Below are 23,588 nucleotides of genomic sequence, written 5' to 3' on the forward strand. Positions count from 1 at the left end.
GTGGCAAACAATATTGATGAGGTAGCCAATTTTCCTATTAGGAGTATGAGATCTGGAGCACACTAGCCCCATGGATGGTACTTAGATTAACCACATTTTAGATTTTGAAGGTATTTTGTTATGTAATCAGTAGAAGTGGCCTATTATGCCTTTTCCATTTCATGAACAGTGAAATAGTGAACAATGAAATGGCGCAATGTGGAATGTAATATACATGCTAATCCATAGATCATTTCCATTTTATACCTCTAGCATTCATATTAATTTAAAGAGCACTTACTCCCCTGGTACTTTTGGAGAGCTCTCAGGAATTGGGGTAAACAATACTAAGGGAAGTGAACTGGTTCTTCCTGAGTACTTCGCTCTACCTGATCCTGACTAGACTAGGGTCTAGTGTGGCTTTGGGGGTTTAAAAATTGTGTGTGATACTTGTAGCGTTGTTTCATATTGTCTGGCTCTTTGGCCAGTTAACATTTGACGAGTAGGTTTGGAATACTTAATTTAAAAAAAAATAAAGCAAAATGAATCAACTGTTAAAAAGTTTGGATTTAAAAGAAAATTATGGAGATTCATAATCAGTATTTTGCCTCTCAGGGTGTTGGACTAGTTCTTAGTTCAAAGTTTATTAACTTCTCCTGCTACCTTTGATGTTGACGTAGTTAATGACACACATAGGAAATACCCTGTCCCTCTTGCAAAGGCCCTGAATGTTGTAGAGGTAACATCATAATATTTGATTGGCAGAGAGCCTCAGTTTCTTTTTCTTCCTTCAGAATGGTTCACTTGGCTTTCAGCTCTTGTTCATTTTGTTTTCTCCTTGTCTGATCAAGAAGGGTAATGTCGATTGGAAGTCCAGGGCTTTGAATTATAGGGAAGCATCTTCAAAGATATCAATACTAACTAACAGTATTGTCCTCTTTAAGAGGACAGACAGCCTCAACATTTATCAGTGGTCTTCACTTGGGAGTGGTCCTGTGAAGGCACCAACAGCTATAGATAGCTAGATCAGAGACATTTCTTCCTCTTGCAGACCTTTCTTTCAACGTTTTTCTATCTTCTGAAGCACAGCTAAGGATACTTTCTGAAAAGGCCTCTTGCTTCTGCAGATGCAAACCTGTGTCATCGGCATATTCATATTATTCCATCAAACCCTTCTGGGTTCCTGCCTGTTAAGAACATTTCTAGATCAGCTTTTTTCTCAATAGCCCCAAAATTTGAGTTCTGTGAGTCTAAAAAAGGGGGTGGAGGGAGTCTGAAAACAAAAGGTTGTTCTTCTTTGGGTACTTTGCACTTGAGCGCTCATTTCCTTGTTATTTTATTCATGGTAGTACCTACCAGTTGGTTAGGAACTAAGTTAAAGGCTGAACTGACTAGTAATTATTTGGTAAATCTGGCTTTGGTGTTTTTGCCAATCCCTGAAAAGGCGAAAGCAGGATTAACATACAGATATGTCTAGTTCCTGAGTCTGACAAACCACAAAATATACAGCCATGATATTTGCGAAGAATATTGCCAAGAAGGCAGGTGATAATACAGTGACTCAATCAGACATAGGCTGCCATATTTCCCAGACCATATCCAGGAGCTAGCAGAAGCTTCTTCCCAGTAACTGCCTCCCAAGGGCAGCTGTCTACTGTTGAATCTTGACTCTGGTTGTTCTTTCTATCATCTTGCGGTCCCAGAAAACAGCCTGTCTCTATTGGGGAAAATATCTTCCCTAACCAACTGTCTTAATGCCTAGAACCATCTATCTCATCATCTGTGTAGTTCTTATAGCAGCAGATACATTTTGAGTCTATTAAAGCATCAACTAGGGTATTAGAGAGATTTCAGTTATTTCTGAATGTGTAAACTACCATTGGTATAAACACACGCTTAACCTTGGAGACTCATCTCATTTTTTTCTCAAAAGACCTAATGTGTAATTTAGTCTAAAAAATATGTAAGTTTCAGAATAGGAAGGGGGCAGAGATGGGCCACATCTCAGTAACACAGCTTATCATTTTGGAAACCTTCATTTTTAACTGGTTGCTCGTCATGAAAGAAAGTTGTGTACTTCCTTAAAGAAGACATTATTTAAGAGGAAAAGAGGGCGGGGTTGGGCGGGGAAGAAATGCAACCTGTTTTACCCCTCAAGCTCACCTTCTTGCCCTTTCACACTCCACATGGCATCTCTGAAGGGTACCTTTTCTGTGAAGTTACATAGATGAGCTCAAGGTTTTTAAATCTAGTGGCTCTGGGATTCTGGGTATTCCTTCCCTTGATTCCTCTCCCCCAAATCTGGTTTAAATCCTTTATTCTACAAGTGAATGGCAGTCAACCTCTAGCTCATTCATCATTAACTTGTGACCATTACATCCTAAGGAAAAGAAAAGTACTACCAATTTAGAAGAATTGTCTTCTTTCTGAAATTAGCTTCCTTTACCTGCTGGTCATCAAAAAAGTCCTCCTGCTCAGAAGATACCTGGGTCCTGGGATTCCTGCCCTTTGGATTGGTGCTGGGTTTTACCAGTCATGCCTCAGAGCTGGCATTCTTTTGCATGCTACCAAGAATTTGACAGTACCCCATTTTCTCTCTCTGCTGGAATCAATTAGAAAGGTTTCCTAAACTATTTACAAATGGACTTCCTTGCCAAACTCCATGTAATAGGGTTTATTAGTCAAGATACCAGAGCCTTTGCATCCAAAGGATCCACACAGCTTGATCTGGGAATTTGCTGAAGTACAGAAATTTATCCATTTGGATTTATTCTTCCACAATCATTGACCAGCCCTCTCAACTTAGTGTTTAAGGATGAAGTTAAATACACCCAGGATTTGAAAACAAAACCGAGTAGAGGAAGTTCATACAGGATCTATTCTCTTGTCTGCCTTCTCATGGATTAGCTTTAAGAAGAATAACTTCCCTAATTTGGGGCTGGAAGACTTAAGCAAGATTTGGCAGGGGAGGGGATGGTTGGGGGCAATACACATTCTCTTGGGTCAGAAGTCTGGCTAATGCTTGCTAGGCAGCACACTTGGAAGGAAAAAAAAATGCATGTCATCACCTGGGATTCCCCTTTCCCCAATACTTTCTTTAAAAAAAAAAAAAACAGATAGCAAGTTCTTGTAGAGCTGGTTATAAAGAGGTTTCTGCATGTTTATGTTATGGATCTGATTTTGAGATTAGTAGAAATGAAGATCTTTGGAAATAGAGGCTGCACTTAGGAAGTCAGGTGGGGACGGTGACCTCATGATGCTGTGTTTGGCCAGCAGGACTCTTACCAACAGCTGTCTTTTCCCCCCAACTCAGAATAGCATTCCTTTCGAACACCACGGCAAGTAGCTGCTCGTCTACCCGTTGGAAGGCAGCACTGGGTGAGTGTGTTGATGTTCAGTCCTGGTCTCCTTAGCCAGCAAGACTCAGGGGCTGGGGTGGGAACTGACCACCCTTCCTTCCCCTTTCCTTCCCAACTTTGGGAGCCTCCATGTGGGGCTGGGCTTGCATGTCAGGTGCTTGAGTTAGATTGAGGGTTTTTGGTATGAATTTCAAAGCAGCTGGTTGCTTTGCATGGGAGAGAGCGATCTCTACGTTGAGGTGTGGATCTGAATAAATTGGAGAAATGGAATCCAGTTGTACTTTTGACAAAGACCTGCCTTCATATTGTCTTTCTTATATATGAAACCCATTTAATGTTGTAGATTCTTCCCATTTTCCTCTCCCCCAATCCATGCTTCTCCCTGCCAAAGGCTTTGTCAGATCCTGCCCTGTTTGAAGCAGGAATTCAGGCCTCCTGTACCACCACATTTGCCCCTGGCCCTTTGGAAGCTCCTGAGGCTGGTGTCTTAAACAGGCATGATAGCATCAATCTACCTGTCTGTTTGGAAGCAGATGGGGCCAGGCTTTTCTTTGTTTTGTAGTGTTTAGTTGAGGAGTTTCATGCTTAAGGTTGGGGTTAAATTTTTTAGTTCTTTGCTGAATTGAAAGACCCATAATGGTCTGAACACCTCCTAGCTTCTTCCGTCATCTCTTTTCTGCTCTTTATTTCTTTTTGTGCGCTCATGTTGTTTTTCTTTTCAAACTCAGTCACTTTTGCCAACCTTCTCATCCATACAGCTACTGTCTGTATTAACCCATCTAGCTGTAGCCCACCTGCTCTTTACTGTTCCCACACCCCCTTTCCCTTGCTGCAGTTGGTGCATGGCTGGAAGCTTCTGCTTACTTCTCATTGGCAACTCAACACTCTGCATTTCCCGTGAACAGCAGACTTGCAGCTTTGGTCAGGTCTAGTCACTGCTGTGTGACACCTGTAGTTTAACGTTGTAGTCATGGAAATATCTTGATGGGAGCTACTTCTCACTTCTTCTCCCAAAGGGGAATGTCTTCGTACTCAGCTGGGGCTTGTATAGCTGTTTCCAAAAAGGCAAGACACTTGTTAAGAGGGAGGGATTGGGATAGGTGTATCTGTAACCCTCTTGAATTCTCATCAGATCAATTTCAAGAGCTCAGCTAAGTTAGAACCTGATTTTCCTTGCTTGCATGCCCCTTCTTCCTTCCCTGATTTCTGTCACTTGTTCTGCTGAGCACATTTTCCTGGTAGCAGAGGTGCTTTCCGTCTGCAATTCCCTTCCAGCAAGCTGTGGGAGGAGGCGACCTAGAGTGGGTGCTGGTTGGCATTTATGAATCTAGAGCTCCTGATCTTCCCAGGGCTTTACCACCTTGGTATTTTGCACCCACACGACTGGTCCTGCATTTCTCTGGCTACACGCTGACATTCTCCTGTGCTTTGGCTCCGACAGATTCCCGGTCGGGTGACTTCCAGTGGTCTTCAGTCTGTCGTGCACCGATGAGAAATCTCCTTTTTGCCGTGGAGGGGCAGACAATGCATGGCTGATCTACTATGTTACCTACCAATGGCTTTACTAGTGAAACGTCCCCCGATCTAGAACAGAAAACGTTAACACCAGGAGCTCTCCAGGCCTTTTTACCCAGCGATGCTCATGGGGGAAACAAAAAAATACCCTAAACTGAACAAACTCCAAGTGCTGCCATCGCCAGGGGCTGAAACCTGATGCCCCCTCACAAAGAACTCAGTTATAACGGGGCTGGGAAGAAAAACCAGAGTGTAAGAGAGAGACAATTTGCAAAGAGAATCAAAACTCCCATTTGCGAGTCTTTTCATTTTTCCCTCCACTGGTGGTAAACTTATGCTACCCCTTATTATTATTCTACTGTAACTATAAATCTTTTACTTGGTTTAAGATAGTTTTGTATCATTTTGCTAAAAATTATTGGCTTAAATCTATGTAAAGAATTTTGTCTTTTTATTGTTGCGTTTTTGTCTGTTTTTTTTTCTTTCCGGTCTGACTTAAAGATGTTGACTTTGAAGAATCCGGCATCAAAGACACTGGCTTGGAGTTTCAGGCAGGGAGTGTATGTGAATTAAAATGATCAAACGTTTTTGTGGTTTTTTTGTTGTTGTTGTTGTTGTTGTCTTTGTACAATCTAGTTTGGAGGGGGTTTTCTCATCAAAGTTTTGTATACATATTATATGTACACATATATATGAGCAATATATATGTGTGGCTTGTAGTTTCATTAACTCGCTTTCTGGCTGTCTTGTTCATCCTTCTCTATGTAAAACCGAAAAGCCCCTATAACAACCATTTTGAATTTCTTGCCAGTCTTCAGTGCAGTCAGAGCTAAGACTGCTGCTTGAAGGGTGCGGGGCTACTTTCAAACAATGCAAGACACTACTCTTTCCCAAGGAACATGGGAAGGGAAATAAGAAGTCTGAAGAATATCGAAGCCAAGGCTCTTGAGACCCAAATTGAACGGCTGGGAGTTCTTATGATTAAAAACTGATTATATGTTTCTGGTTTCCTTGTGAGAAGATTGTAATTGAGAGATTCTGGGGTAGTGTGTGGTTTTCTCAATGATGTTGGTTGCCTAAATGCCTTTGAATTGGGGAAAATTTAGAGTGGACTATAAATGCTACCAATACAAGATTGGCGCTTCATTTGTAGTAACAACTGTGTGCGAAAAAGAAAGTAACTGGTCTGCCATCATTTGATGCCAAGGTTTACCTACATGGGCTGAACAGATGAAGGGGAATCCCTGGAAGTGCCAAGAAATAGATGCTTACAACCTGCGTTTGAAATTTTAACATGCCAACAGGTTATGGTCATGCATTTATGGGGCAAGGTTTTTTGTAGCCCTCAGTTGCCTATGTGAACCGAAGAGAAACAGAGAAATGCAGGGTTGATTCAAAAACCTACTAGAATGCAAATGGCCTCCATACACAGCATCTTCCTCTGGAGGCTCCGGGGTCCTCTGCTCTTGGTAGCTTTTCATGAAAATGTTTCTTATCGTTAATCTTGCAGCACTCACAGAAACACCGAACCGTAGTGATACCAAATCTTTACTCAAGCAAAGTAGATGTGAGCTTTTTCTGTCTTGGGAATCAAGGTGCAATATATATATACATATATATATATATATATATACATAGGTATTTTTATATTTCTTTCTAATCAGCCCATTGGAGAGTCTGTCCTGTTTGGAAGCCAAGCTATACCCACCCCTTTCTTCCACCCTTTATCCTATAGTCTCATTCTCCCCGAACCCCCAGTTTCCTAGAACTGAAACGTTTGTTCATGAAGACACCTAATTTTTTAAATTGATGTTGCAATGTTTGGCCAGTCGCTTTCATTTTCATCACCAGTAGTTCCATTTAATCCCAACAATTGATTTTTTTTTCCAAAGCCCTAATCTGGTTGCTTTTATGAGCTTTTAGGGAGTATTTACGTGACAGGGTTGGGGGACCTGAGTTTCGGGAGTGCAATAGGAAGATTCAAAGTGTTGACTAGTGGAGGGATTTTTTTGTGTAGCTGAATGTCTTAATGAGTTAGGTTTTAATCCTTCAAGCATGTCATTATCAGCTACAGTCCTACACTAAAGTGTGCTTTCTTTGTAAATATCTGTGATTTCTGATATAATGCCAGAAAGATATCAAAGGCAGCCTTTCTTCCTCCCTGTATCCAGGACCTGAAATTGACAGAGTATATTTGAAAAGTGGTTTCAGATGCAGATTTCTAGAATTGTGTTTGGTTGTGGACAGTTCTTGCCCTTCCATGATATTTAACTCCCCACCATTACCTGCAGGAAATGTAGTTAGAATGTCTGTATCAACCTGTGTATTGGTAACAAATATCTCTGAACAGCTCATTTGTATTACCACTGTATTTGTGTACTTTAACAATTGTGTAAATAATAAATTCATAATGACTTCTACATTTCTCCCTCTCCCCTTTCATGTCGTCTTTATTTTATCTGCTCACGAACAGTTCACTCAGTACGTGTAGATTAACCATAAGAGCATGAAAATGATTTTTCAAAGCCAGTTCTTATTGTTTTGAAAATGAGATTTGAAATAATCTATGTTAATTCTTTGAGATACTACTGACTATTCCTGCATGCTGATTGGGAGTTAGGACCCTTGATCGGGTTGAACCCTTTGGACTTCTCAAAGTCACAGTACCATGATGTTTGACAGATTTAGGAACATAGTGGTCTTCTAGGTTTTCAGAGCACTTTTCTAAAAGGGAATGTCCTTAATCTCCCCATCTAACAACACTAGGACTAGGTTGCTCATAAAATTAACATTCACGTGTCTTGTTGCCTGGGAACTTGCATTGTGTGAAGGTGTGAAATTTCTAAAGACCCTCACCCATACTGAGCCCTTTTGAATTGCCAATTTCAGTTTTTAAAACACTTAATTCTGGTTACTTTCTGTCCTGTGCTGTTTTGCAAGTCGAAAGGCAGAGGAATGAAATGACCCACCCAGTCTCTAGTGGCTTACTTAGTTTCTTGGAAGGGTACGGACTGTATCCCTTTTGGGAGGAGTCATTCCAGCTTTCAGTATTGGGGAGACTCCCTAAAGAGTAAAAATATAAAAACAGGCAAGCTGCGAAAGAATCATTCCGCTTGCCAGTAGGATAGTGCTTCAACACCCTGTCCAACTGAGTGTCCGTGCAATCAGCCAACCCCCTGGTTTTAATAGGAGAGTTATTAGAGCTGAGCCGCTGCTCTTTATGCAATACTGATCCCTAGTTGAGAAGCTGCTTCGTATTCAAAGCAGAAAGTTAGAGCTTGTTGACGTATATTCAAGCCAGGTCCTCTAGGTCAGGCAGTTTTGTGGCTTTTTACTTCCTGAACTGTTCTGTCTTCAAATCAGTGGCGACATAAGGGAGAAATAAGAGGTTGAAATAATCAGTTTGTTGTGCTGGAAACCTGATTCCCTACCTCCCTTGCTGTTGTCACACATTGCTTCAGGAATACCAGAGTCAAGTCAGAGTTCCTATCAGCCCACATTTGAATTTGAAAAACAATAAACTCATATTTGAGAAGTATAAGACCTTGTGGTTGCCTTATAGTTTTCTAAGAGCCGCTCAACAGAACTTTAGACAATGCCTTGTGCCCAGAGGGCATAAATTAATCTGGTCAGCAACGTAGGGTAGAAGGTGGTGAGTATTGATCTCTCCCACTTTATAGAGATGAAAACAAGTTTAGAAGGCCCAGAGTGGGGGCCTTGATTCAAATTCCCAAGTGATTCCTTGGCAGAGGTAATGACTTTACTCCTTATTGGTGCTTTGCTAACCGAACCATGTTGTTTTAAAGTCCACTTGATTTAATTTACTCTTGTATTTGAAGATAGCTCCCCTTTCATTCTCCCTCTTTTGGGGGAGTGGGACACATAGGGTTTCTGCTGCGGGTCATTTGTTAGTGTCCTGGTCCACTTGGCTGAAGTAGCCTATCTAGGGTGAGCAAAAGCCCATGTTCTTAGTCTGTCTTTTCAGTGCTTCCTCTCCAAACACATTACACCCTTCTCACCCATGTGCTGAAGCAACTTTGGAAGAAGCTGGCAAAATGATTCTGCTAGCAAATGCCTTTGAGCCACAACAGTGTCTTTCAAGGGGTGTTCCAGAGGTTTGAGGAGTGGTACTAGGTGTGCCATGACTGGTATGGGACTTTGAATTGTAGTCACCCGCTCATGCCCGAGTCTCTGAACTCCCCTGCAGTCCCTAGATTTGGTGTAGAACCAAACAAATTGACTAACCCTTGGATTATACAAGGGATGCCCTCACTTTCTTACAGCAAACAAGTATGAGCCCCAGAGAGGCCTTTGCTTTAAGGTTACTGGATTCTGTTGTCCATCATTGCCTTAAATTTGAAATGAGCCTTCCAAGTTACCTATTTCCCTAATCAAACAAGGAGATACGGTAAGTAAGTGAATGGGACTGCTTTCAGCGGCCCCCCAGGGCTTTCTGCAAGATGCTCATTTAATACTTACTTGTATTGTGCAAGAGGGACCTGGCTCTGTTTTATTTGTACTGCAACTGTGTCAGATAAAGCTCCAGAAGGATCCACTGAGTCTGTTCTTTTGAGTTTTTCTGATAACTAGGTCGGTCAGTCCTGCTATTGACATTTCCTGATGGTTTATGGAGACTTTTTTCTCTCCCTCCTTTGCCCTTCCCCTGCTTCATATTCTTGTCTGCTGCTTTGTCTTTAAAATTCTTTTGGCTTCCAAGTGGGACATTCAGAACTCTCCGTTCTGTCTGCAGTTCTCAAATTAGCCCATTCCATTATGCTCCCGCCCCACAGTGAAGTCAAAGTTAATAGGACTGGATATCATCAAGAGAGCCCTTTGAACCTTGCGCTTTCCTCCCTACTAGTGTTTGATGGTAGATTTGGTGGTGGTTGGCTTTAGGTCCCCCTTCCCCCTCCAGCTAGACCTGTAATTTCATTGGTGTAGAGAGCGCCTTAGGAGAAATTTCCTTCCCTCTGCCAGATGACACCTGCTCTCACTTGCCTAGCACATTGAATCCAGGCCTTCTTGCTTCTGAGACCAGCTCTTTATGTACTAGACAACATTAACTCTCCATTTACTCCATTCATTCATTCATTTTGCTTGTGCCTCTCTCTGTGTGCTCTGAGTAGACTCTAGGTCTCCTCACCAGTTTTCAGCTGGAATTTAAACATAGAGTTCAGGGTTCACTCTTTGCAATTTTTTTTCGAGACTATTCTTGGCCAGCTTTCCAGTTTAGTACCCCAGAATCTCATTCATCCCCATTACAAACTAAACATTGTGACATACCATCAGGTGTACTGATGTATACTTTCCCTCCACAAGAGGGCACATGAAACATAATTTTCCTCATTCCCCCAAGGCAGAAGGGGTTAAGCCAGAAATCCAACCCAAACTCTTCAGTCACAAGGATAATACAGCTCTGAGTGGGTTTAAGTAGCAAGCTGTGTTTGCATTGAGACTGTTTAGTAGTCACTAGACCATTCAATAGGAAATAGATTGGCATCATCAAATTCTGCCTTGGTATAACAGTAAAGAGAATGCCCAGGTTTTGCTTTGTGGGTTTTTTTAAATGTTTCCACTGTCTTCTGGTCATGTATTTCACATTCAGGTCACCATTAGAATTTTATACTTGTAAGGGAGCTTAGAGGTCATCTAAGCCAACATTTCTATTTGGCAAATAGCAAAAATAGGAATAATGATTAACATTTACATGACTAAACAATACCAGAGTGGTTTAAGATTTTTAAAGTGCTTTACAGATATTATTTCATTTGATCCTCGAAACACCAAGGTAGATGTTATGAGAGACAGGCCAAGAGGTTAAGTGACTTGCCCCCAGGGTCACACAGCCAGTAAGTATCTGTAGCAGGATTTGAGCCCACTTCTTCCTGACTTCAAGTCCAGCATGCTATCTACCATGCTGTGTAGCTGCCTGTCACATCCCTTCTATACAGCATCCTTGGCCAATTCTAAATTTGGAAGATAATTTATTTTGTTAAGGAAAAAAAAATCTGCAGAAAAGTAAAAGACACATTTCTAAAAGGAGGGAAGAGCTTTGAGAGCCTTATCAGGAATCAGTAGGAAGAAAAATGATGTTAGGCCCTTGAAGAAATACATCACCTCTGTATGTTTCCGTAAGCCAACTACTCAACTTGCCAGAAGTCAAGCTAAATGAGAGTCCCATCTACTGTTAAGACAGTGGGAAATACTGGGAATCTGCAAGATACTAGCAATATGTACTTAAATATTTATAAGATAAGTGAAAATTCTTTATTTGATGCTTATCTGTACACAGAATATTCCTTCCTTTTTTCCCTAAGAGATGATTCAAGGCAGTGAAAGAGGGGTGATGTGAGTGAGAACCCAGGATTCTTTGCTTTATATAAGTCACTGAGCTGATCTCTTCTAAGTATCTGTCTTACCAAGTGCAGGTTGTGGTACAACCATAGCTTGGCTCACAGCCAGCTTCCTACTATACATGGCTTTAGAAGGACTACTTTCCCCACTGGTTGCTATAGAGAACAACAAAACAAACAAACAAAAAACCACTAGAGTTAGGCTGACTTGGGTGGGATTTGTGACCCTGGGTAAGTGGTTTAATATTTCTGGACCTCAGTTTCCTTCCAGAATAAACAGTTCAAATTAAATTATCTCTAAGGTCCCAGCTCAATGCTATGATCCACTGTAGGACCAGGCTTCCGTGGTGGGTTCAGAACCACTTACTTTTTTAATTTTTAAAGCCATCCTGGATCTGGTACCATTTCCTTTTCTAAGGCATCAAAGGAATTTGACCTTGTCATTCAGAAGCCTTGGCTTTGGATGTGCTGGCTTTACTGAGGCTCAAAAACTCCTTTATTCTGCCCGTTTGCTTTGTCTTCACTTGGCTCTAGTCATATACAGTAAGTAACATTTAATCTGTCACCCTCCATTCAAGCTTGCGAATTTTCACAATAGTGCATGTGGCAACTCCTCATTAATCTAGCTGTTAAGGGGTCAAGTTATTAACTCATTTTGCAGCCCAGGAATTCATTTCCCTTACTCATAGTTCAGGCTAGAGAGAAACGCTTAACCATCTCTGAATAGAAGGTATCGCTTTGAAGTAACGAGTCATTGTGTGACCTGTAGAATGTCCTCTTCTTTTAGAGACATCTTTTACAGAATGAGATCATATAAGGGGTGCTATCATGTTACTGGCTTGGTGGTAAAAATCTGAGTTCTACTTCTGGCTCTGCTCCTAACTACTTGTGTAAATTTTGGGCAAGATACCTAAGCTTTCAGGAGCTCAGTTCCCTCAGGATTAAAATTATACTAAATTGTTTCTAAGGTCTCTTCAGCTTTACCCTTCTAAGAATCTATGTTAATAGGTCTTACTTGGTTATCACATTTAACTGGTCAGCATTCTCCCAGTAAAAGCCTTCCATATAGTTGGATTAGTAATTTAGACACACAATCTAATGGCCCCTTCAGCAGTTATGAAGCAGGCCACTTGGGGTGATATAGAATCTCCATCCCTGTTGGAGTCTAGACAAAACATTGAGGCAAATTGAGCAAAGACCCAAGTGCTTTAAGGAAGGAATAGACAATGCTGTCACCAATAAAGGCAAAGGCCGAACCAGATGCTATCTCCAGATCCATTTTCAGATCTTGTCATTCTGTTATTCTAATTTTCTCTTCCAGATGGTTGAATTAGCCAAGTGACCCCAGTCATTTTACAGGTCATAAAAGTGGGCTAACACTACAGCTATACCAAAGGGGAAGAAAACTATCAGACTGTTAAAATCAGAAAAGCAGCAAAGGGAGCATGTGGCCATTGGTCACCCTGTCTCTATTTGAAGAATCCATACTCCTTATTCAAGAAATTAAAGGCAGGGTTTGGCAGTCTCTTCCTCTCTAGTTTGTTTTATTATCTGCCAAACCACTTCTAAAGCCCAGTTCAAGAGTAAGTAGGACAGTTAACTGAAAAAGATTGGCTCCTACTTCTTGAACTAGTAGCGTGGAATTTTTACAAAGATGATTTTCCTTCCCTGTTTGACAAGATCTCCTTTGGGGAAGGAAATTCTCTTTGTGTTGGGTAAAGAGCCTTCTGGTGTTACTGCAGTTACAGAATCACCAATTTGGAAATGACTTCAGAGGCTTTAATCATGCAAACTTCTACCTGACCAAAAGTCTTTTTTTACAAAATTGCCAGCAAGTGGTCAGTCCAGCCCCCACTTGAAAATCTCCAATGAAGGGAAGCACAATGCATCCCACTTCTGGACAGCTCCATTTTTAGGAAGTTTTTCCTTATCATCAAACCAAATTCTAACTCTCTACAGCTTACACCCAAGGACCTCCAACATAGACCTTTCCAGCCAACTTGCCCGGAATATACTCACATACTCAGCTTATTGCTTTGCTCTACATTTAGTAGGTGTTTTATAAATATTTGCCCATAATGACTTGAGAACAGCTGTGTCATGCCTAAACCAGGAAGCTGGAAGCCAGAAGTGTGAACACTTACATTAGAAATAAAAAGGTTCTGGTTTTATTGGAAGGGCAGCTGAATTTGAGGTCTTCTGTAAAACTAAAGCACATAGAAGCACTAGAGGTCCCTTCTGCCATCTCTTTTCACTGGGAGAAAGAGAATGAAATGGGATTTTGAAGAATAAAATGCAATTATGGCAACAGTACCAAAGTAACACCATCTCATTATTGTAAATTGTCCCATGCCTCCATCTCTAAGTCATAATTAGTTTTTTCAACACAAGTCTGATAATGGCATAAATATTTATTCAAGTGTGTTATAGTAGTTCACCAGAAAAACAGGTGACAAATCCACAGTGAAATCCACATGCCACATTTCAAGTGCTTTTACACAAAAGCTAGGTGCAAGGAAGCTTGACAGTAACTTCAAAATAGGCATAGATGTGCTGGATTGAATAGTTCTCAGATCAGAAGGTCCCTTGGTCCCATCCCGTCACTCATTCTCTTCCCTCAGACCCTCCTAATTACTGTCCAGACACAATAAGCTTGAAACAAAGTTGGTCTTGGGAAAATTTCAAGGCACACTTGGGTAGGTGGCTTAGCTTCATTTGCATAGGATTCCAGTGGAGGTTAGGAAAGAGCTCTCCATTACTCCTCCAGTAGTTAGTTAAAGGAAACCAGTACACTCTATTCCCACTGACCTTCCTTCCCTCCTCTTCTATTAGAGGACATTTCTAAAGAAGGAAATACTAAAACATACTTTCTTACCAGAGGCTTTGCATCCATAAAGGGGACTTTGTTTAGCAACTGATTTCTTGACCAGATAATTCTTTTAAAGACTTTTCTCAGCAACAGAATATAACTGCCTAGTGATTGTCTGTGATTCGTGAGCAGAAACTTCATTCATACAGCGTATCTCCTGGCCCAACTCCTGCTCATAAACTTCTTTTCTATGTACTACACAGATTTAAAAAATAAATTAGGTCCCTTATTCAGTACATTTTCCTATATAAACCATTGAAGATCCACAATGACAGGATAGAATTTACAAGGGAAGAACATCGCTTTTAGGTATCTTAGCTTCTAGAGGCTAGAGAAAAATAAGTTTAGGAAGTTTGTTTCCTCAAGACACCATAATCACCCAGTTATGGGCGCCTACTTTGAGGGTCAGCTTAAGTTTAAAGAATTTCCCAGCTGTCATGGGAATAGCTTGAAAAATCATTCCTTTGAAATAAGATTCAGGACAAGAACAAGAGATGGATAGTTTTCTTACCTCCTTTATTCATGTTCCTGGACATCAGCCCATCAGAGATTTGGGCAGCACTCAGATTTTTTTGTATCTAATCAGTACTTTAAAAAAAAGGTTAAACTTTTCTATAAACATATTTTACTAGCCTCCAGTTAATTTTGTCCTTTTATTTGCACTCATGGGGGGAGGGGGGAATGAAGGGAGAGTATTTACCATTTTATCTCCTACATCTTTGGTGATTTTCAGTTGCTAAATTTGAAACTGGTTGTAGGAACATGAGAAGATTGGAATCACTTCAGGGTGTAATCCACAGGGATGGGAATTAAGGACCAGACCCAGATGAACAAGCCTGGTCACCATCTGACCTGTGGAAGGATCAGGCATTCCCTATCCCTGGTAGAGTTCACCCATAATAAAAAGAGGTTCCATGGACCTTGGAGACCAAACCCCTCACCTATATGAAGGAAACTCTCCACCAAAACCATTCATTTGTAAGAGCTAAGAACTGCAGGCCTTCTGTCCCATCTTTGGCTATATTATCTTTGTCCTAAGAGGTATCTTTGAGGATGGTGCTTACCACTCTCACCTTCTCATCTCACCCCCAGAACATTCAGGTATCTTGATCTCAGAATTATTTAATCTTTTCCCCCCAAAAAACAGACTGCTTTAGGGAAGCTGGAGAAAGTTGCTTAAGTTTTCCTGGTTCTTCTTCGCATGGCCAAGTACAGTCATTAATTACATTGTTGCTAGACTGACTGACTCTCCTGGTCTCCTTCTGATTCTGATCTCTCCTGGAGAATGAGACTGGAGAAAGAGTCATACCTTATTCACCCTAGTGTAAGTAGGTATAGAAACTGGGGAAATGGGTTAAGGGAGCTGGCACCATCAGGTAGAGGGAAAATCTGCTTAGTCCTACATGATTACAACTTACAGTTGAGCTGAAAAAGAAAGGGTATTTAGGTATGGGTGAGGTAAGAAGGACCATGCTGGCTTCTTGCCTTGGTCAAGGGGGTTAAGAAGCCTAAGCCAGATTCAGCTATAGTCCTTTGCAGGAGTTTTGATAAAAGTTCAGGCTAGTGGATAGAGCTGGAAAGAAATGTAACTTCTGTCCAGAACTAACTGCTTTAAATCAGTATTTTTCCCTAAGATTAAGGTAAAAAGCCAAAGTATTGGGTTAAGTCAAAGTTAGAGGAGCCAAGAACAACTTTAGCTGTAAATGTGGCCAGCTGCACTGTTCTGCGTACAGAAAAATCTTAAGGTAGTGTTAACTGAATTGCTTCCCAAGTTTAGGGAACGTTGGACCCCTTGACATTTCCAGTTTAAGCAGCAGGACTTCTATGGTTCCCTAAGTAGGACATAAAAGCCAAGGACTTAGAGCTCTTAGGTTGCTGTCATCTCCCCAGCCCTGTCCTAGCAGACTAATCAAGATTTGGGGGACAGGTGAGAGCCAGGTGAAATCCTGGACCCACTGTGGTCCAGTGGTAGTGGGAGAACAAGGGAGCATGCATAATACCTGCTGTCTCCTCCCCTATAATGAGAATGAGGTTCCCTCCTAAGCAACTTGTTCTGGTGTAGTGCAATCAATATAGCTGCCCTGGGGAGAGACTCAAGTATGGAGAAGAGAAAGAATCCAGGGCATGAGCTAAATAGGAAGAGTCCACCAGAATAAACCCTAAAAGGAAGTTGGGAGGGTGCCAGCCAGCTAAAGTTGGGACCTGCCGGAAAGAGATTAAAAGGGAAATAAGACTCAATTTTGTTTGTAGCATTCTTATCTGACCACTTTTAATGCCCCATTATTTATATATATATATATATACTGATGAAAGGGAAAGGAAATAAAGTTTGGGCCCCTTCCCTCTTTCCTTCTTCCTTCCCCCAGACTCCAAGGTCAAAGAAGGTCCTTTTCCCCCTTCCAGTTGGACATATGGACAAGCCAACAAACAAGGTTGGCCATCTGTTTTCTATGCCTGCCTCTTCCTCTCCCTTCTAAGAACTCACTGTTATCATTTCCTACCTAGACTCTAGAGACAGAGCACTGAGCTAGCTATACTCACAGAACCGCAAAGTGAGATGCTTGCATTTCTTCACTTCTAGCAGAGGACTGAGCATCAAGAGGCCTGGATTCTCTACCCTGTTCCATATCTCTAATGGCAGGAACAGCTTTCTCAGGCTGGACTTTCCCCTAAATCACAGTGGAGCTGCTTTGGCAAGTCTTGAGAGTCACTTAGATCTATGCCAGATCAAATTGCAAGGTTGCTAATACAACTTCTTTTGGCCTAAGAGCCACCAGCAGAGTTCAGCCAGGGCCTCAGGCAGTCATTTACAGGCTTAAGGCATTGACAGGGGGAGGTGGGGACAAAAATGAAAGGAAAGTAGAAAGGGAGAAAAGGGAGATGTATTCTATAGGAGGCACTTTTAACAGTTGCCTCCAATACTGCTTGATGGTGCCAAAGCCATAGATTATCCATCCAGTGGAACAGGGTAGTCTTCATCCAAAGCTAAATTATGGGGAGGCTGATGTCTTTTCAGTGGCAGGCCACAACCAAGAATCTAGGTTTTAAGATCCTCAGTGGGATGAGTGGAAGAGGAATTCTTGGGAATTTCAAGGATAGCCTGAGAGGTTGAGGGGTGGTGTGAAAGAAAGGGAGAGTGGGAAGGGAAAACTGCCTCTTCTGTGGAGTGTATTTCAACCGCTGGAAACCAGGTTGAAGACATCAGCTCTTTATTGCTTTTCATTTTGCAGAGGAGCAGGGAGATGTCATCTCGCCGGCTGCATGCAGCCCGCCAGGGGGCCCGCTGCTGTCCCCAGCGTCTCCGCCGCACCACGTACTGAGGCGGCCTGCACCCGGCCTCCTCGCACAGGCCGGGCTCCGCCAGCCATGCAGGGCCCCAGGCAGTCCACCAGCCAGGAGGGCAGGTGGGTGTGTGTCAACCTAGGGGCACCACTGCAGGAAGGTTGGTGGGGCTGGTCTGGATGGTTGGGAAGGGCCTATTCTAAGTGAGCTGGGGAGACTGGGAGGCTAGAGGAAACTACCATCAAGGAACAGGGGCCAGAATGAGATGAATTTCATGGTCAACCAGAGGGAGACACGAATGGAAGGCAGCAGAAAGTTTTCTTGTTGTTGTTGTATTTTTTTATACATAGGGAACAAAAACACACATTGTGACTCAAACTGTACCCTAAGTGGCCTTTATATCATCATTAAGCCTGTATACCAGCCACCAATGGATGCCCCATTCAGTTCTGTAAGCTATGTGAAATATGCACAGCTTCTTAGAATGACCAGAAAGTGGAAGTCCTCAACCTAACCTCCAAATATGCATATATGATGGCCCGCAGCCTCTGTTCCAGTTAATACTGTTTTGGTTTCTTCTTGATGCCACATATGACTCTGTCACCTGTGCAATTCACAATAAAAATGCCACTTTAAAAGCTGACCCATGTAGACAAGAAAACAAAACCATTTGGTAGAAATAATCATTTCCTTAACGAAAGTAATCTATGAAAAAATGCTGTTTAGCTTGAGCCAAGTAATGCCATATGTCTCCCAAATTAAGAGATTTTATGGACGTCCCAGAAAAGGACTGAGTTCCTGAGGCTCTTTGGATCCCCCACTGCACATTAATCTCAAACTACCCAAATGTCAAGACCCCCTTGCTCTTGACACAAAACACTGAGGAGAAAGTTACGTGTTAGCAACACCACAAATGAAATAAGAGAGCCACAATTGAGCAACATTAGAGATAAACTTAGGAACAGCCCCCTCCCCTGTGTACCCACCCTTTCCTAACTCCCCTCCCCAAACCCTGATTAAAATAATTTTTTCTTTGAAGTGTGAGTTTCTAGGTACTTCAGCACAGTGATGGGTAGCAGAACTGCTAAACTGGATCGACACAGGCTAGTTCCCTGGCATAAAAATGTTGTAACCATGCGGCTTGGCTTCTCCACCACAGATCCGATTTGGAATGAGATGTTTCCAACCCAGTCATCTCCTCCTTCCCCTCCCTTTCCCAAACCCCACCCCCACCCCACAAAAAATGATCATGTGATGATCCGCCGACCAGGCAACCAGAGTCAAGCCCTGCCCTAAGCTAGTCCTATTTCTAAAATAAATAAGAGTGTTGAAATTCTTTGTACCTTTTCCCTCAACCCTCTCCCTCCCTGGGCTCCCATTCAGACAGAGGTCTCTGGGCTGGTCACAATCTCCCCGTTTTTCTCAGGTTCTGCTTTCAAAAAGCATTCCACTTCAACAGAGTTCATTTTAGTATCCTCAGAAGACTTGTCTTCCAATTTGTCAAACTCCTTCCTCTCCACAACCTCCTTTTTGGTCTGAGGTTCTTCTGGTTTTTTCTTAATACAGAAGATGTTGCCCAGAGCCAGCACCAGGGCAGCGGTGACCACCTCAGCTCCCGCCAGGATAAACACGTACTTGTAGACGTGAGTCGCATCCAGGAGTTTGCCTGAAAAAGGACAAGAGTCACACCTCAGGACTAGGGGACCCTGCTCATGCAAGATGAAATAGTTAACATGTAGGCCGCAACCTGATGAAAAATAACCTGGAATGAGTTTTCCCACTAAAATCTATCGATTGTGCCTAGTTAGTGTCTGTTTCCGACATTTGTGAGGATTCTCAGGAACAGTGTATGGACATCCCCACCCCCCACCCCTTCTCCCCTGCCCTCCACTCCTGAGTCAACATTTGTAATTTTAGGCTCCTTTTTTGTATTTGGATTTTTTTTTAATCTTTTGAGCTAGTCTTTATTAACTCCACAGTGAAGGCTTCAAGACTAAGAGAGAGCACCATGGCTGGTAATGCTCTTCCACCAACTGCCATATATGCAAATCCTTTTTTCTCTCTTTCCTTTCTTTGTGCCTCTCGCCTTTCCTCCTTTCTTTTAACCTCAGTAAACATGTGGAACTTGTTCATCTGAGTGATGACACAGGATGGAAATTGTTAATAGGTTCAAGAACGGTTTAAATAAATTCATGAATTCTGCATAATGCATAATTAAAGAAAGTTAGGACATCCCTAACCTTTTGAGGCAAATATCAGGAAGAACCATTATGCTCTTATATACCATATCCCAAGGGGTGCCAGATACCAGAGACAGAACAGTGAGTTGACCCATGGCAACATTTCTTGAGATCTAAATCTTAGCTCTGTATTGGCACTGATGAGTATTGCTTAACTCCACTAGAAACACTTGGATATGTAGGTTACATATCTTTGTATCAGATGGTATCAGGAGGAATCACCAGAAAGTTATGGAAGGCTAGCTTGCTTTGGTTCTCTGTGCACAGATGCCCAAAAACCTAACTGAATACCCTGCTAGTGTCAGAACTGACTTCTTCTGAAGCCAATATTTTCCCTATCCCACTCCCACACACCGCAGGCCCAGTGTCCTGTGCCATCGTCCTCAGGTGGTAGTCAGTCAGCCAATAAACATTAACCACCCAGTATGTACCTGGCACTGTGCTAAGTGCTAGGAATGCAAAAAGGGGCAAAAGACAGTGCCTGCCCTCAAGGAGCTCACAATATAATCAGCCATTTAGTAAGGCACACCTTCCCATATACCTCTGCCCTCTGCAGCTTAGATTTTGAATTTTAAAACAGACTTGTCAGCCTGACTCATTCTTATGTCACTGTCTACTGTTTCCCTCCAAATAAAAATCAGGAGGAGCAAAGATGAGCCTCTAGGTAATTTCTTTTTTCTCTTTTATAAAATCAAGGTAGAGGTGTGGACAGAGAATATATACCTACATACACATACACACACACACACACACACACACACACACACACACACACACACACAATATGATTTCTTCGGTTAGTTTCTTAAAGGGGAGCCAATGATGATTTAGACGTCTAGAATTATAAAGGTTGAAGTCATCTAGACCAGCCTTCCCTCCAGTGCAGGAACACCCTTTGATACCATTTCCAAAAAATGGCAGTCCTATCCCTGTCTGAACACCTCCAATGGCAAGGAACTATTTAATTTACAAATATTCACTGTAACAAATTAAGTGTGAAGATTCTCGAGCACTGATAAAAGGAGTCAGCCAAGGTTACATAACAAGGACAAAGGTCAGAATTTGAGGCTGGTTCCCTCCTTCCAGCATCAGGCTTCTTCTGATCCAAACTACTTTGACTTCCCATTTTAAAGTTATCTTTCCAGGTGATTTTTCTAAGCAACAGTAGTCAAGATGTGTTCTTCCCCTTCACCCACCATACTTTACTATTAAGAAAGTTGGCTTCTTTAATCAATCTCAACTCTTTAAAGTGTTATCTTTTTCCCTCTGAAAGGGAAAATGAAAAACAAGAAGGTCCCCCCCCCCTCCGCCCCAGCCCATTCTATTATCTTACAGTGGGCCTAAGCAATGTCAAAGGTTGTTGGAAACCCATGGGAACAAACTCCATCAGTTATATAAATAATTATTCTTGTTCCTCTTTGTGGGAATCCCAATTAATCGCTTTCCTGAAAGGAACTGAAGAATGTGTTTTAACACTTGGAATCCTACTCTCTGCAGTTTCTGCTGCCAATCCAGGGGCACTGAGGTATCAGATTGATGTCAGAAGGTGATATCTTGTATTACCCTCACAGGTGTAAATCATCTTTTAGTTCCTGGCCTCACCAGCTGAGGCACAAACAGGCATTTCTTCCCCTCCCCTCCCTGAACAAAGCTGGGCTCAGGCCTCAGACACCAAGGGACAAGCCAGTTTTCTTTGGGTTGGAGGCGAAGAATGGGCTTGTGTTTGGGTACTAGTTTGACACTGAAAACAGCCTGAGGTAGTGGAAAGTGAACAGGCCCAGGAATCAGGAAACCTAACTAGCTGTGGGACCCTGAGAAAATCATTTAACTCCTCTGAGTGGGGTTCTATCAGGTGATCTCTACCTAAAAATCTGTTAGTGCCCTACCATTAGCCTAGATTGGAGGGGCGGGGCGGGGGGCGCGGGGCAGCGGCAGCAGCGATAGTGCTGTGTTGGTAGCTACAAAATTTTAAAAGAACCAGAGGCAGGCCTTCCAGCATATTGGTCAGAACCACTCAGTGAAAAGACATTGACAAGAATTATGAGGTATAGGAAAATATAAAGAGGTTGAGATCTGCTACCTATGCTAATGAGATCAGGAATCCACAGAGGTGCACCCCACCACTATTACTACCACCATATTCCTTTCCCCAGAAGTAGGCACAAGGTAGGAGGATGCTATAGACATATGCTTTAGTTACCAACCCCAGTCCTAAGGATTAATATGCCCAGTAGGAGGTAATTCTCCCCTCCTAGACCATAGCCCAAAGGGATAGTGATGTGTAATCTCCCAATGAAAGTCCCACAGGGGTCTGGCCTGTGCTTCCCCAACTGGGCAAGAGACTAGCCTCATTAATTAAGGAAAAAAGTTTAGGTAAGGATGACTAAATATTTTCGTAAGCATCTCAGAGATAATTGAAGTCTCCAACCTCCTGCTAGATGCCCTATGACCTATCTTACACTCCTGGGAAGCTCAGTCATTTCTGGAAAGGAGAATATTGATGACATTAATATAAGAATGAAAAAAGACACTCACCTCCAGAAGGGGGTCCGATTAACACAGCAATCGCCTCCATTAGTAGTACAAGGCCAATGGCACTGGAGAACTTTTGGGTGCCAACGATGGCCATGAGCACTTCAAACTGCAAGGCTCCTACCATGCCATAGGATATGCCAAAAAAGATGCAGAAGACCACCAGGCCAGTGTAAGAGTCTGACATAGAGCCCATGAGATCAGTGAAGCCATTGAAGAACATGGCAAAACTGAAGAGGTAGACACAGCGGGGTCTGACCCACTTAGTTCCAGCCACAAATCCACAGAGGGGCCTTGCAAAAATGTCAATGAAGCCAAGGATGGTTAGCAGGAAGGCAGCCTTGGTGTCATACACTCCCATATCCTTGGCATAGCTCACCACAAAAACAGGCGGTACAAAAAGCCCCAGTACCAAAATAGAAGCTGCAACAGTGTAGACCACAAAACCACGGTCCTTGAAAACACTGAAGTCCAGAAGTTTCTTTGCCTTCTTCTTTGATGCTACCTTAGATTCTTCAAGCTTCTTGGGACCTTCTAGAGGCCTCATCAAAGCTCCGCATACACAACAGTTCAGTAGCATAGCCCCCAGAATAAGGAAGCCCCCTCGCCATCCATAAAGGTCCTGTAAGATCTGTCCCAGTGGAGAGAGTGCACAGAGGAACACAGGGCTCCCTGCAGCTGAGAGACCATTGGCCATTGGGCGCCTCTTGTCAAAGTAGCGGTTGAGCATGATGAGAGAGGGCTGGAAGTTGAGTGCCAAGCCCAGGCCTTAAAAAGAAGAAGAAGGATACACTTAGAACCTAGGTGGCCCAGGTAATCCTTTCCAGAGGTGTCCCCCCCCCCCATTAAGATCAAAGCATCAATCTGACTTGTGATCAACTGTTACAGATTCTTTCCATGCTTTTTTCTCTTATTCCAAAGCTATGAGCTATATGTAAAAATTATGGGGGAGGGGAGGGCGGAGTTTTCATGACATGCCACTCAGATCACTTGTGCACCTCTTCTCCCCATTAAGTTAGTATAATGTAGGAAATGTAAAATCTTTTTATATCAGCATGAGAAAAACAAACACCCACAAAGGTGAATCTCCTGTCCCCCAAAATTTTGTAATGCATTAGAAGATCGAGTTGATTTTACTAACATTATATTCCCACAGACGACTTTCTCATAAATACAAAGTCCCTATCACCACATATGTATGGGATCAGGATTGAGAGACAAGGCTTCTGACTTCCCTGTGAAGCTAACTATTTGAGTCTATGCTTCAGCTTCAGCTAGAACAGGGATGGGGAACCTACGGCCTCAAGGCCACATGTGGTCCTCTAGGTCTTCAAGTGTGGCCTTTTGACCAAGTTCAAGTTTGACAGAACAAATCCTTTTATTAAGGGGATGTTTGGATTCAGTCAAAGGGCAATACTTGAAGACCTGGAGGGTCATATGTGACCTTGAGGCTGCAGGT

General features: G+C 42.4%; 2 protein-coding genes across 4 annotated transcripts in view; one reads left to right on the forward strand and one right to left on the reverse strand.

The window, feature by feature from the left end:
• Positions 1-18,690, forward strand: part of CSNK1D (casein kinase 1 delta) — a 71,543-nt gene extending 52,853 nt beyond the window's left edge. The window contains exons 9-10 of one of the 3 annotated variants that reach the window (XM_036753848.1): positions 3,293-3,357; positions 4,780-7,278. In XM_036753848.1, coding sequence (XP_036609743.1) covers positions 3,293-3,325 — 33 coding nt within the window. In that variant the 3' untranslated portion in view covers positions 3,326-3,357; positions 4,780-7,278. Of the gene's footprint in view, positions 1-3,292; positions 3,358-4,779; positions 7,279-17,305 lie in introns of those variants that run through there. The other 2 variants (XM_036753845.1, XM_036753847.1) reach the window with 2 other exon arrangements.
• The window catches only part of SLC16A3 (solute carrier family 16 member 3), a 31,514-nt gene continuing 21,525 nt past the window's right edge, over positions 13,600-23,588 (reverse strand). The window contains exons 4-5 of the mRNA XM_036753844.1: positions 22,133-22,897; positions 13,600-19,023 (exon numbers count right to left, since the gene is read on the reverse strand). Of these exons, the coding sequence (XP_036609739.1) occupies positions 18,737-19,023; positions 22,133-22,897 (1,052 nt within the window). The 3' untranslated portion in view covers positions 13,600-18,736. The remainder of the gene's footprint in view (positions 19,024-22,132; positions 22,898-23,588) is intronic.

The sequence above is a fragment of the Trichosurus vulpecula genome, chromosome 4, assembly GCF_011100635.1.
Source record: "Trichosurus vulpecula isolate mTriVul1 chromosome 4, mTriVul1.pri, whole genome shotgun sequence".
NCBI classification, from domain to species: Eukaryota; Metazoa; Chordata; class Mammalia; order Diprotodontia; family Phalangeridae; genus Trichosurus; species Trichosurus vulpecula.